The sequence below is a fragment of the Artemia sp. Qi Xiang Cuo genome, chromosome 12, assembly GCF_049724085.1.
Source record: "Artemia sp. Qi Xiang Cuo chromosome 12, ASM4972408v1, whole genome shotgun sequence".
Lineage (NCBI taxonomy): Eukaryota > Metazoa > Arthropoda > Branchiopoda > Anostraca > Artemiidae > Artemia > Artemia sp. Qi Xiang Cuo.
The window spans coordinates 49125599-49140060 of NC_142805.1; the positions used below are offsets into that span (position 1 = coordinate 49125599).

Here is a 14462-nt window from a genome sequence, read left to right on the forward strand (position 1 = left end):
ATTTAACTGTCCATAACTTAGTCTAAACTTACGGAACATAAGATTCTATATGTAGCTCAAGTCTACTTGGCACTGGCTACGTTTCGACATAATTCACGCTGTAAGATTACATACTGTAACATGAAGTTTTAAGTTTTGTCATTTTTTTTTCAAAATTTTTTTTCCTCTTAAGTTCATTTTGACCAAAGTATTCTCCCAGTAAGTTGCAAGCCAATTGGAACAAACTAAATAGGGGCCTGTTTTACCCAGTGTATTCTCCCAGTAAGTTGCAAGCCAGTTCGAACAAACTAAATGGGGGTCCATTTCGGGCGCCCTGGATCAATACAACTAGGATTGTACCCATAATTTTTTTCGGGGGGAGGAGGGTGGGGGGGTGTGACAGAAGGATTTTTTCGGGGGAGGGGTTTTACAAAAAAAAAAAATAAAAAACGCATCAAAATTTGTTTATATTCATTTTTGTTAAGTTTTAAAAAGTCGGAAAAATATTTAGGGGGCGGGTTGGTCCAACCCCCTTATTCCAAAGAATATTAATTTTGCTTCTCTAAGAAAACCAAAAACATATATCTTTTTAGGAGCGTAATCCAAAGAAAATCAAGATACTATGTAATTTTTTTTTTTTACTCACATACACCACATATGACATATCACGTAACAGAAGAAAATGCCCCCCCCCCCCGCCTCTTATTAGTCCAAAAGACCCCCAACCTAGAGATACAGGTGCGTAGAAATTCGATTTTGTAGCATTTTTACCCACACCTTAAGGGTCACACCTGTATACAACTGATATAGGTTCTTTCTCAGTGTGTGTTTTTTCACGGAGGATGTATTTCATCAATTTATATGGAAAAGTGAGGTTGAGATATATCAATTAAAAAATCCAACAGGAATTCCATGTTTCAAATCATTTTAAATATTAACAGCTCTGCAAAACTCAAATTCTGAATATACAAAAGACTATATTTTCTGTACTTCCTAAAATAATTCATCTTAATTACTTTAAAATACTGCGAACTCGGTTTCAGGCAACATTTCCATGTTCCCTCATTATACTTACCCTATTGTCATTGTAGATAATTTGGGCTAACGAACGGTGCCTTGACTTAGGAGCTTCAATTCCGACGTCTCCTGCTTCAGATTTCGATGCCGACTCCTCCAATTCTTGCTACAATAAAATCAAAACGTCAACATAAACAAAATCAAACAAATTAACAATAAACGGAAATACCGGTTCTCTGAGAGTTTTTAATATTCAACACCATTAATTCCTAGTAACCAGTTGCAGCAATTAGAGACAAGATTCCCCCCCCCCATCACAGATTTTGAAAATACTTTATTTTTGTTATGTTATTGAAAATGGCTTTTTTACTCCTTCCAGTGGAAAAAATATATAATAAAATCCCTCCCCCAATATCCTTAAATTAACGCCACTTCTTGTAGCAACAATAAGTAAATCAGAAAGGGGTTCTTATGTATTATAGCCACCACTCAAGTTCTTGGTCTGAGTAGAACCAATTTCTTTCTGTATTGCAGCATATGCTCGGTGATAATCAGCTTAGCCTGAGAGAGATAAACTTCAATGTAGGCATATTTTAATGAAATATTTTATATACAGAGCGGGTATTTTGGTTAGGTTAGAAACCATCTAAATACCATTTAATGTAATGCATTCTGGGCGGCCTGATTTCTACAATCCTATGTTGCAGTTTCCATAATTTTGAAATTAAAGTATTATGTTTTCATCATATTTAGGTATATTTCATTAGGATTAACCTAACTTTACATCTTGATTGCGGTGGCTACAACACATTAAAGCTACAAATTGAAAAGCTAAAGTGGGAAAATAAATGTAAAAATTGAGGAAGAAGAGAAAGAAAGGAAAAGATGCAATAGGTAGCAAGTGATAAAGAAAGGTATTTACATAAAAACATGGATAAAGATAGAGAGAGAGAGAGAGTGGGGGGAGAGATGGAGAGAGGGAGGGAGAGAGAGGGCGAAGAGCAAAAAGAGAAGACAGAGAGAAAGAAAAGACAGAGAAAAAGAAGTCACAGAGAAAGAGAAGAGGCAGAGAAAGCAAGAGAGCGAGATGGAAGAGAGAGAAAGAGAAGATAGAGAGAAGAGAGAACGAGACAGAAAAGATAGAAGAAGGAAGACAGGATAGAGAGAAAGGAGAGGAGGAGAGAGTGAGGGAGGAGGGAGAGAGGAAAAATAAGAGACGGACTTACTTGTTTTCTTTTTAATTTGAGAACAGATGACTCGGCAGTGGCTATATCACGATCCACTTTAGAAATCTGTTGAAGCAGTTCATCTTTTGTAGATCGAGAGGGTGAGTCATCAGCATCCCAGTCTCCTGGCGTTGGAGATATTGCTTCGACCTGAGGCGTATAGATAGGTTCCTAAAAGTCGCAATTCTTTTTTCTTATGTTTATATTAACATCAAGAGAAGAGGGGGGAGCAGAGAAGTCCTTGTAAAATACATGAGCGAAACGGATTTAAAGCTGATGCCAGACAAAGAAAGGTAAAAAAAAGATATCAATAGCAATATATATTAGCAATTTTTAAACAACTATATGTAATTCGACTTAATGAAATAAATATATCTATTTATTCACATGTAAAATAGTATCAAAATTACTTCGCTAAGTAAATTATTACAATTAAATATATCTAGTGAAATTTATTTAATATTATTATATTAATTTTATTTAATAAGATTATATAAACATAAAACATATTTAATAAAACTATATTTCTAAAATAAAATTATTACTTAGCTAAGTTAAATTATTAAGTAATTAAAATTACTCCTATTTCTTCTGAGTTTAAAATGCATCCAGCAAATGTTAAATTTAAAATATGAACACAAAATTTAACATACTTTTGCCATACTGGCTGAAATAAGATAGGGAATGTTTCTCCTCTTAAGATTGTTCTAATGTACCCCCTATCCCGACAGATATAAAAATTGCAGCTAGAAAATTCAATTTATCCTGATTTTGCTGAGCCCTATTTTACTAATTTGTTTTATTCTTTACTTTAATCCTTTTATAAACGACAGCTTCTTTTTTGTACTTAGCATAAAAAGCAAATTTATCCCTACTGAAGCTTGTGACAGTTTCTTTGGAAATATATTATCTTATTATTAGACATAATACAATAGGCATAATTTTAATTAAAATCAAGTAGTTGCGGGATCAAGCCATGGTTTAATTGTAGAAAAGCCGAGACAGATAGTCCGAGTGAGTGAGAGGCAAATCTGGTATAAGCTCTTTTTAGAATAGTATAAAAAATGATGTCATTTCACTTGTTGATAGATATGTCTATCATCCAACCGTCCACACATCATTCCTAGGTCACAATTAAGGTATATAGTCATAGAACTAAGGGACGAAAGATCGGATTGATTTTGGGTTGACACGTGACGGACAATGTCCACTGGACTTGTATGCAAAATTGGGGACTGAATTTGCTTTAACTCACAGGCGAACAAGTGTTCAAAGCCTAATAGGCGTGGCTACTTGTAATCTAACATTTTTTGACATATGATTGATTGACATATGACATATGACCATTTTTGATTGACATATGACCAAGAAGTCCCCTGGACTCGCATGCGAATGGTGAGACCTATAGTTTTCCAAGTGTTTGGTTAAATGGCACGGGTCGGCGGGAGTAAGTATGACTCTTTTATTGGACAAATACTTGTGTGTTATCTTTTGGAAAGGCCGCCTAGAGTCTCAGACAGGTTGACCAAGAATTTAGAATTGACGCAGAACCCTTGATTTACCTGGGATGACAGGCAAACAAGCTTTTCTGTCATATACCAAACTTTGTATTAAAACTAAAAACACTAGGTTGGAATCTACAACAAATCAATTATTCAAAATATCCAAAGACTTAACTGAAGAGTGTTTAGGTTAGGTTAACTTATCATGAGCGCTCATGATAAGCTAACCTAACCTAAATTAAACATGGTAAAAAGATTAAATTAGGTTAGGTTAGGCTAGCTTAAGTTAGGTTAGGTTAAGTTAGGTTAGCCTACGTACGCGCGTTACGTAGGCTAACCTAACCTAACTTAACCTAATAAACAAGCAATAAACAAGTATTATAACTGATAAACTCTTGGAATGATAAGTTGTGAAAGTTGACAAAAGATTTAGATAAAGAGAATGAGTTCAAAATCAGATAGCAACAAATTGTAATTGACTTTTGTAGGTCACAATTAAATCAAATCACTCAAAATGATTAAATCAATAAACTAACTGAAATCAATAATAAAAGGATTAACTTTGGTGTGTTAAACCAACAATTTTATTCCTGTTGAATCCAATCTCTCAAAGATAACCGGGCTCCTCCTAGAGCAGTGGTGTCCAACCTTTCTTTGATTAAAACCCTTTTTTAATTTTTAAAGATGTTCGCGACCCCCCCCCTTTTCTTAAATTCAATATTTGATGAATAGAACACAAAAGAAAGGGTTTGGCAATATGTTAAGTAGACGCAAATGGCATCAACACTCAAAAAGAAAGTATGGATACTTAAGGATGATGCATTGCATATCAAAATTGAGCAACTTTTCATAAAGTATTGAGCAAAATATGTCTACTCTTAAAATACTCTTATATTTGTTCTCTTTTTATTACAAATACGTGAAATTATTTTTTTTTTATTACTTTAATTGATTGTCCTAATTTAGAATCGTACCCAATCAGAACATCAAAACTACACATATTTTATTATTATTTTTCGTCTAATTGCTTTATTTTAGTCTCAATATTCAATCCATTTTCACATCAATGAATTGATTTATGAGCTACTTCGTGTGTAGAGTAGACAGTAGAACAAGCTAAATTGGTTTATTAGCAATTTCTGACTAAGCTTCAGGTAGCCCCTTGAAGTAAATTCTTTACATTTAACAGGGTAAAGGATCAGCAAACCCACCTGAAATACCCAAAATTTCGGACCCTATTCTTTTTATTTCTCAAGGAGAGTTGTTCTAACAATCCTTGTTCTAAGGGGATGTCCCAATCCCTGTGCAGGCAAGTATATAGCATATATTTGTTATCATTTTACACGGAAATGATTTTACAATCAAAGGAACAGGCTATCATTTCTTAAGCAAACGAAGGGATTTTAGGTGATGCCCTCTCTAAGTTTCAAACTGCAATGAAGAAATTCCCATGGAAAATAATGGGCTTAAGAATATTTTTAGTGCTTTTGCTACCTCTAGGACCACCAAGTGTCTCAGGAAATATGGTATTGAACTTCACATTTTTGAAGACAGGTAGTCTACATAATACAAACCTACCATAAAACAATCCGTCAAAATGTTTGAATTTATTGGTCCTTATATTGTATGATTATGTCTTTGATGGGTTAGTTTGAATAAATAAATACTCAAAACTGGTACAAATTTGTTTTAATGCCTACAATCCTCTTTAAACTTCGTTTTAAAAAAATTACTACTATTTGTATTGTCAAGAGTCACTCTCTACTTATCGGTTAATACTTTTACCATTCTCAGCTTTTTTAAAATGAAAGTAAAGAGTGAAATTAATATTATGACGAACAGAAATTATGATTCATATTAAAAAACTGAGATAGAAAGTCAAACTTTAGTCTAAAGAAATAAGAGCTGGGGGGGGGGGCAGCAAAAGGATAATTTGTCATTTTTAAATTTTAATCTCACTTTGATTTCATTTAGATAACTTTTTTCAATTTGATTTCTCCTGGTCTTTATACCAAATTTAGGGTCATTTTAAACACGAGGAAGACTACTGCTCTTCTCAAACTATGGTCTTTATGCCAAACTTTAGCTTGTGGACAACTCACCACTGCAAATAAAGATTAATCTAGATTTATTTGCTTTATTGAATAAAATAAGGGTTTCCTTAATAAGAAGAATTTCCCTTTACGCCTAAATTTACTTTTTATCACAATGTTTTGATGTTTAAAAGCTTCATTTGCTTGTAGTTCATGAAAACAGATGTTCCTCGTTAAGAAGATGCGATTCCAGGATATATCCCTCAATCTCTCATGTAAGTTAAAAAGAAAAATTGGACCCAAAATATTTTTAGAGGCTTTAGGTACCCATGTATCCCCATCTAAGATCCACCAACCCATCTCCAAATAAATTATGAATAACCATGTAACGTTGTATGACCATTATGCAGACGTCAATAAAGTTATTAAACTAATCCATAAAGTTCATATCTAAAGTTTATTGAACTCGTGCAAGAATCTCATCTTTTCGACTTCACAGCAATTTTTCGCACCAACTTCGCTGAGTTCCTTGGAAAAGTTAAATGAAGTGCGACTTCTTTCTAAGAAAAATAAAGTAGGCAGATACATATTAGAAAAACGCTCTGCCAAATCTACTAACTTCATCAGCACCATGGGAGCCTTGCTTTAGCATTACTGGACAGGCATGTACAAGTTGTTGTTTTTTTTTTGGGGGGGGGGGGATTAGAATGTCTAAGGAGAACCCCCCCCCCTCTCCGCGTACGACCCTGGAACCGTGGAGTTTATAGACTTCTAACAACAAAGGCACCACCACGCGGCAGTATAGCCTCTGAAGCTTGTAGGTTACAAATTTAGCATTTTGATAATTCTAAGTGATTGACTATCTCAGGATTTTTAATTGCTTCCGTTTTTTTTTCTATATGTAGCCAAGATTATTGTTTTATAGCATTGAATGGCATGTTTTTTGTGCTATGGCATGAACTTGTTTGCTACTTAAAAAACATAGCCATCAATGGGAGGAGGCAGTTCTCTCTCCCCCACCCCAAATAATTTGGAAATTATAATTTATTACATAAACCTAAAGAATGATAACTGATGAGCTGGTTTATGTGTTGCCAGGTTAATTTTTTTTTACTAAAACAGAAAATTGGACTAGGGAAACATATACATTTGAAATTAAGTTTTTATTAAATTAACGTCAATAACAACAACAAAAATTACGATAGCGCTAGTTTTGTTTGAAGCTCGATAGGGTAAGGTAGGTTTACAAAAAAAGAAAATACCCTATGTAACGCCAGGCACCCAGAAGCCACCAAGTTGCCGCCGAAAAGTCTCTACCACCGGAGAGACGCAGACACAGGACAACCAACTTGATTTTATGTTTGTTTAATGTGCGTGTATTGTTTATTATGTATTGTGTAATGTTTTTGAAATTAACTGAGTTGCATCTTTGCTAAATAGTAAATTTTGTTCGTTACCAATTGAAGAAAAATGTACAATTGAAGACTTAGGGGAGGCCCAGGCCACTTCTTTTCACTGTTTGGTCTTCAGTACCCATTAAAAATAATTTCTCAAAATAAGTTTTCAGACAGCTTAAAACCAGTTTAGGTTTGTATTTTTTTTTCCAAATTTTCTGGGAGATGGCCCCAAAAATCCTCCTTTCTCTGAAGGGCAAACCATACCCCAAGATGTGAAACCCGTCTTTCCCTCCAAATCAAAATGCTGAAATTCCGCCCTTGTTAAAAAGGACATTGGAACTTTTAATTTCTGTTCAAATGAGACCTCTCCAGATAGTCTACGAGCTAAGACTAGAAAAGGGCAAAGGCAAACATAAATGACTTTTCTTGAATAAAAGGAAAGGAGTGGAAATCCCTGATATGTTATGTGGTTCATCAAAATTTTTCTTAACCTCTACTCAGTACAATCTGTTGATTTCAAATTTAGTCCAAAAATAGGAGCATACAGGGTTTGTCTGGAAAGTAATAGGACAGAGTCGATTTAAAAACATTTATTGGGCTTATCATTACAATTCTTTAGACGATTTCAAAATAGGCTCCGTCTGCATAAATGCAGCGCTGCCAGCGCAATTTCCAAGCATTGAAGGCGTAACGGTATGCATTTTCCGGAGTAGCCTTGAGAGCCAAAGTGCATACTGCTTGGATCCCTCTATTGCCTCAAAATGATTGTCTCTCATCAGCCTTTTCAGGCAAGGAAACAAAAAAAAAAGTCTGGGGGGCCACATCTGGGCTGTAGAATAATCATTGGCTCAAGAGATTATCTTGAGGTTTTTTTTGTGGTTTAACTCATCACAAAATGACTTTATTTTTGTAAATATACAAGGCTTTTGTAGTTGGAAACACTGGTACCACTGGGCAGTGGGTGACAATCTTTGGGTAATTGAATGCTCCCTGCTTATTCTCATTACTTGTCAGTCCCTATTCAACAGATAAGCAACAACCTTGCTCTTTTTTTATAACAATGATGCTTCATTTATATACATCCAGAATAGAAAAGAAGTAAATAATTCACATAATGCACATAATTCACTATCAGTTTTGCTCTCCATTGTACCCCACCACAGTTAAGAGAAACCATAATTAACTCACAAAAAAGTTTTGACCTGTCCCAGACTTTTCTGCAGGAGGAGGGAATTAGTACCCACAACCCCCAAAGAAATATCAAATTTACTTAACGATTTTTCCTGTAATGTATCATGTTTCCAATTCAAATTAATTGCTCAGAATTTAATCCCCCCCCCACCAAAAGAAAAGGTTTATACATAAGAAAGTTAAGCTCAAATAACACTTGCTTCTTCGCAGCCAATTGTAAGTATAGAGATCACAAACATTCTGTAAACTTTACGCAAAAAAGTATACAAAAATTAAAATACACAATCATTTCATAACCAAGCAGCAAAATTGAAAAAAAGGTCAGTTCACTACCTTAGCTCGCGTATCGATTTTCAAGGGCTGTGACAGATCAGTTTTTGTATCGCCACTAAGTCGCATGCTCTTGTATGGTGCATGATCTAGGTGTGTTGATTCCGATGCATTAGACATTAAGGGATGACCCATTGGAGATGGATGATAAGCTCCCAAATTATCTCGGTATAGATCAGCCCTAAAAAATTGATCAATGTTACACCACTTTCCCAAGGTATTTATCAATATATACCTGGAATATCCTTCTTTTTAAGGAAACAAGCTAACAGTTAATATCAAATGTTATTTTTTTACATTAAGGATGAGTCACAACAAAACACTTAGAGTAAAAAAAGAAGAAAATTTAAAGAACAAAAACGCCCTTACATGGGCTATTAATGCCCAAAGATAGAATGTTGTTTAACAGTAGCTAAAATAATTGTACCAGTTGCCTCTCTTTTTAAAAAGAAATAAAAGCACAAAACAAAAGGAATTAGACTGTCTCCCTGACGCTCATTTCTTCTATTAAAGCCTTGTCCAGAGTGAAGCTAGGAAATTTATTCAAGGTGATTTTCCTTGATTTTTAGACTATTTTTTAATAGCTTGAATTAACTAAAATCTCCTTTTTTTTACTGATTCTTCATATGTAATGATTTCAGAGCTACCATTAAACAAAATACGTCTTTGGAAAATGGGAGTCTCAAAAGAAATCTCAAACTGAAAAATATATAATGCTTGGAATCAGTGTTAATATGGTCTAGAAAACATTGTTTTCTGCTGAACTTTTGAAACATTAAAACCAACCCCTTAAACCTGGAGCATTCAAGTTGGAATTTTCACCAAAGAAATAGAAGAATATACAGGCAGCATAATTATTTATAAAAAAGTAAATTTTTAGACATCCCAGGATAACTTTTCATGTTAGAAATACTTTTACAAAAATAAATGAATTTAACCATCATAAATATTCTCTTTTATTATTGAATGGCATTTACACAATAGTAGTTCTAAGGAAGGATAGAGTGGCATAAGTTCACTAATATTTAGGGGTGGGGGGAGAAAAACTTATATTTTCTAAAATGTAGGGAGGGGAGACAAAACTAGGGAAAAACACATGCCCCCAATTGAGGCCAGTGGGAGGTGCCCCCTCTAGTCCATGCAGGTATAAATACAATGCTAGATTTTTTGAGAAGGGAAAATTCTACTTTTCAGTCTCATGAGCCTGAAAAGTAGAATCTCCCCTTCTCAAAAAACCTAGCATTGTATGAGATAATGTGGTTTCACAAATCTTAATTCATTCAAGAAAGAAACTCAACAGAGTGAGTTTCTCCTCTGTTTCAGGGAAGGCATTCATGTAGTATGCCAATCAACAATAAAAAACGATTTTACTTATTTAAAAAAAGGTTACTGTAAAAAAAATTCAGAAGGGAGAAGCAAGAGAAGTTGGAAGCTTATTCTAAAGCAGAAGAAAATATTCTAATATTACTATCTGTTAAAAAAGCAAAAAAAATACCTTGAACCAAAGAAGCTTTTACTATTTCCTCAGAAACCCCATGTCAGTTTTCAAAAAACACTTGGCAACCACACGGTTGTCAAGGCGCTATCTTTGGCGTCCTTGAAAGAAAATGACAAGTTTTTTACTACATCCTAATTTTTTTAAAATCTAAAATTCAAAAGAACTTGCGAGTATAGAGGTAATATCACAGATTTGCAACAAACTAGACAAAAAAGAAAATAATTTCTTTTGAGATAGTAAAATATCCTTACTTTGAGGAATTTCTGCTTTTTAAGCTTGAATCTCACTTTGAATGTGTTTAAAAAAGCAGTTGTTTCATCTACCCTAAATACCTCTAGGTTAACACAGAGTAATATTTGCTTGTCGTAGCAATTTAGTTGACAATTTAAGCAATTTTATTTGCCAATTTAAACAATTTTAGTTGATTTGAGAATCAATATATTGAGTTAAAAAATTCAACTTTTATCTAGCAACTAGGCAGTATTTTCTACATAAGAGCAACTGTCATGTAAATTGATTATTACATTTGTAAGAGATAATACCATGTGCAATAAACAGCAAATAAAATTTCTCACTGAAACTTCATAAATATTGCCTATCAGAATATTTTTTTCTATTTGAACATGAAGTAAGGCTTACCCCATTTGATGAGGAAACATTTGTCCATGACCATGCATTGGAGGTGCATAATCTCCACTTGTTGGCAGTAGTGTAAGTCTTCTCCTCTCATGGTGAGAATTATTTAATCCCGGCTGAAAAAGAAAACAATGTAAATCTGAAATGCCTTAACTGGATTCAAAATCATGCGGAAGCAATAATAAGTGAAAGATGCAAAAAATACCAAATCAACACAGCTCTGATATATTTGCTTTGATGTTTTATTCCAGCACAGAGGGTAGGGATGGATCCCCCCCAAATATTCCTTCACGGGCACTATCACTAAGAAATTTTAGTTTCATGTTCAGCAAATAGGATATTTGGGCTGAAAGACATATTTTTAGGATTGCCCATATTCACAAACCACGTAAACCATGTGATGCACACAAAATGTGCTATAGCACAACATGGCAGAACAATGAGTGCTCCGAGACGTACACCAGGTGAAGAAGAGTAGACGACCCCTTGGGCCTTAAACTCTGACTTTAAAGTTGAGTAAAATGGAAGTATATGCACTTTTACTTGCAAACACACTCTTGCTATTCATATAGATAACGAGAATCATTTGATACCAAATGTTTTTACTTCTGGGAAAATTGACATCACACGTATGTGCTCATAATAATAATAATACAAGAGTCACAATATAATAACAATAAAAGAGTCTTAAAAATATAACTTGGTTTGGATTAATTCAACGCACTTGCACAAATAAGGAACCAATTAAGGCTGAAATAATAACTAAATAGTTTCAGAATGTAATTTAAAAAATAAAGAAATTTAAATGACTACATTTGGAACTCTTCTGATCTTGAATTTCACACTAGTAGGCTCCATTTGACGTTTTTTTTTATATATGGTGATTTGAAATCACACAAACTTCAATAAAACATGACCAAGTTACTGCAGAAAGATTCTTAAAGGAATATTCTTCAGAGTCTCATACTTTGGAGAAAAACGTCTGAAACACACCTGCCCAAAAGAGGAATACGGACGTAAATCCCAAGAAGAATTGGTCAAAACAGCCTCTTTTCAAAGACGATATAAAAACCCTTTTGGGGAACTACCAACCGCTCTTCCCCCAGACGGATTGAAACTCTTTATTTGTTTGTTTTCATTAGCTCCCAGCCATACGTACAAGAGGCTGGTATTTTTCTAGAGGGGGAAGTTGAACACATAAAAAACGGGTACTTTTAAGGCAACAATTTTGATATTCTAGTACTACTACTAACAAATCAACACAACATCAAACCACCTTAGGTAAACACAGTTGTACATGCCCCCCCCTATACTCAGAGATCCACTCTTTAGTGCTAGCACCAAGTTCCTATTTATTTTAAATCTTTTCTAGTGCATCCATCCCATTCGAGGACTTACTACATTTTGCTTGGCCCCAGATACATAACTAACAAAGCACATGGAATCAAAGCTGCATTTTTTTCCAGCTTATAATTCAAATAACAACTAATGCTCAAACTCCAACTTAAAGATGTCCTTAGACATTTCCTTTAACATAGTTAGCACAAACCAATCTTTGGTAGCTTCTAGGTGTCCACTTTTTAAAGCCATGCTTGTAAACTGCCATTACATTGACTTACCAGAACCTAATCTTAGTTCTGTTTTTTAATGCTATTCTTTCCTTTTCAATAAATACCCCAATAAATGGTATTTTGTAAATCTAGGATTAGGACAAAAAATCAAGGGGGCAGCACAGCCCCTCCAAAATGGTTCAACGATTTCGGAAGCTCCAAAATAGTCCAAAATCAGTTCATAAAATACACAGTTACACATATGTTTGGTCACCTCATAAAAAAAGGTATAATATTTACATAAAGAAGTAGGCCATTGGAACCCCCTTTTACAATTTCTATCCTCTTATTCAAGTAATGAATTATTATTCTTAAATATAATTTCTATGATGCCACTGTTTATTTCTTCCAGCAATTATTATCAATTAAATTTTACTGGTTTTCAAGTTCTTGTCTAGAAAAGAGATGTTGGAATTGTTAATAAAGACAGTAATTTTGACTACTTCCTTTCTTTCGACATTTCCGTTGGCGATTCATATATTACCTTAATGATAGTTATTGCATCAGGAAGTAAGTAACCTAATGATAATGTCAAGAAACTGTTACAAATATCAAAATGTATACAATATGACTTGTGGATTATCATTCTTTCTACTGTCGCTTTATTGAATTTCAGCATAAATTTTAGGAATTAAAAATACAGGAACAATAAAAATTCATTATTAACTAAAAATTCGTTAATAAAAAATAAACAGTTTAATACTTTCCAGAATTGAAATAAAAAATAAAACAAAATCTGTTAAATATAAAAAAGCAAATATCATACAGAAGTTAGCACTGTAATAACTTGTATTTATGTCTTACAATTTACCTACAGACTGGAAATAACATGGCAAATAACAAGAACGTCTTTAAATTAGATGGCTACATTTGCACAGGCAATGAATTTTAAAAGTCGTTAATAATCAAAAATGTTGGTTATAAATTGAATACTGTAAATCAGGTACATCAATTGGTTACTTTTTTGAAAATTTTGAAATATTAGCTGTTATGCAATTTCATAAAAAAATACATTTATTGGGATATTTTAATAGAAAAAAAATTAAAAATTGCCTCTCACTATATTTTTGTGAATTGGAGCCCCTGCCCTAATTATGCACAAATTTGTGTAAAAAAAGTGCAGAATATTATAGAAGATATTGGCCAACAACTTTCAATATTTTGTAAGATTAAATATCAATCATATATTTATTTGATTACGAAAAATTCAGACATACTCATGGTTGTCACAGCTAATGTAATAAGGGGGCCTGCCAACTCCATAATAAAGAACAGAAGGAGAAATGAACAAATTTCAAGAGAGAATCATGAGTGTATCACCTTATTTAATTAACACTAAAAAAAAAATCTGATTCTAGTATCAGCCAACATTGGCTTCTTGGTGAATATGATCAGAAAAACGCTTCAAAATCCCAAACTAAGGATTTTCATAGGTATAAAAATAAATCCCAGGCTTTATTTTAGCTGGATATGTAGCAAAGCTAGCCACTGTACTTTTGACCACTTGAATTAGGAAACTGATACGAGAATGCAAGAAAGTTTAGTCCATTTGTTCCAGAACGAATTCTATGATAAATTTTAGAAAAATACTTATTGGGAAAGGGGGAAAGAGTAGGATTTTTCTTATTAAACATAATATCTGATAGTCTCCATTAGTAAATATCTCTAATGGGGATTGGTCTCCCACTTGGCTGGTCAATTTATAGCATTTTTTGCTATTTCATATACCTGATGATTACCACTTATACCAAAGTGGCTAGGAATATACTGAAAATAAGTTCTTATGCCACTTGAAGCAAGATTATCTATAATACTAAGACAATAATAAGTGTCAATATCCAGCTTATACTGAGGAGCTGAAGACAGTAACTCAAGGCTTGATAAAGAGTCAGAATAAACTATATTATTATTGGAATTAGCAATCAAGGGTTTATTTTCGATAAGGTGTTCTAATGCCATGATTATGGCATTTAACTCTGCAGACATTATAGATACATTATTATACAATCTCTCACCCATTACAATTTTCAGGTGAGGAAGGAA

At 33.6% G+C, this 14462-nt stretch overlaps 1 protein-coding gene across 1 annotated transcript in view; it reads right to left on the reverse strand.

The window, feature by feature from the left end:
* Positions 1 to 14462, reverse strand: part of LOC148946213 (nuclear receptor corepressor 1-like) — a 47963-nt gene that overhangs the window by 23886 nt on the left and 9615 nt on the right. Inside the window, exons 2-5 of the mRNA XM_089097873.1 lie at positions 10813 to 10925; positions 8679 to 8856; positions 2223 to 2393; positions 1055 to 1162 (exon numbers count right to left, since the gene is read on the reverse strand). Coding sequence (XP_088953999.1) covers positions 1055 to 1162; positions 2223 to 2393; positions 8679 to 8856; positions 10813 to 10925 — 570 coding nt within the window. The remainder of the gene's footprint in view (positions 1 to 1054; positions 1163 to 2222; positions 2394 to 8678; positions 8857 to 10812; positions 10926 to 14462) is intronic.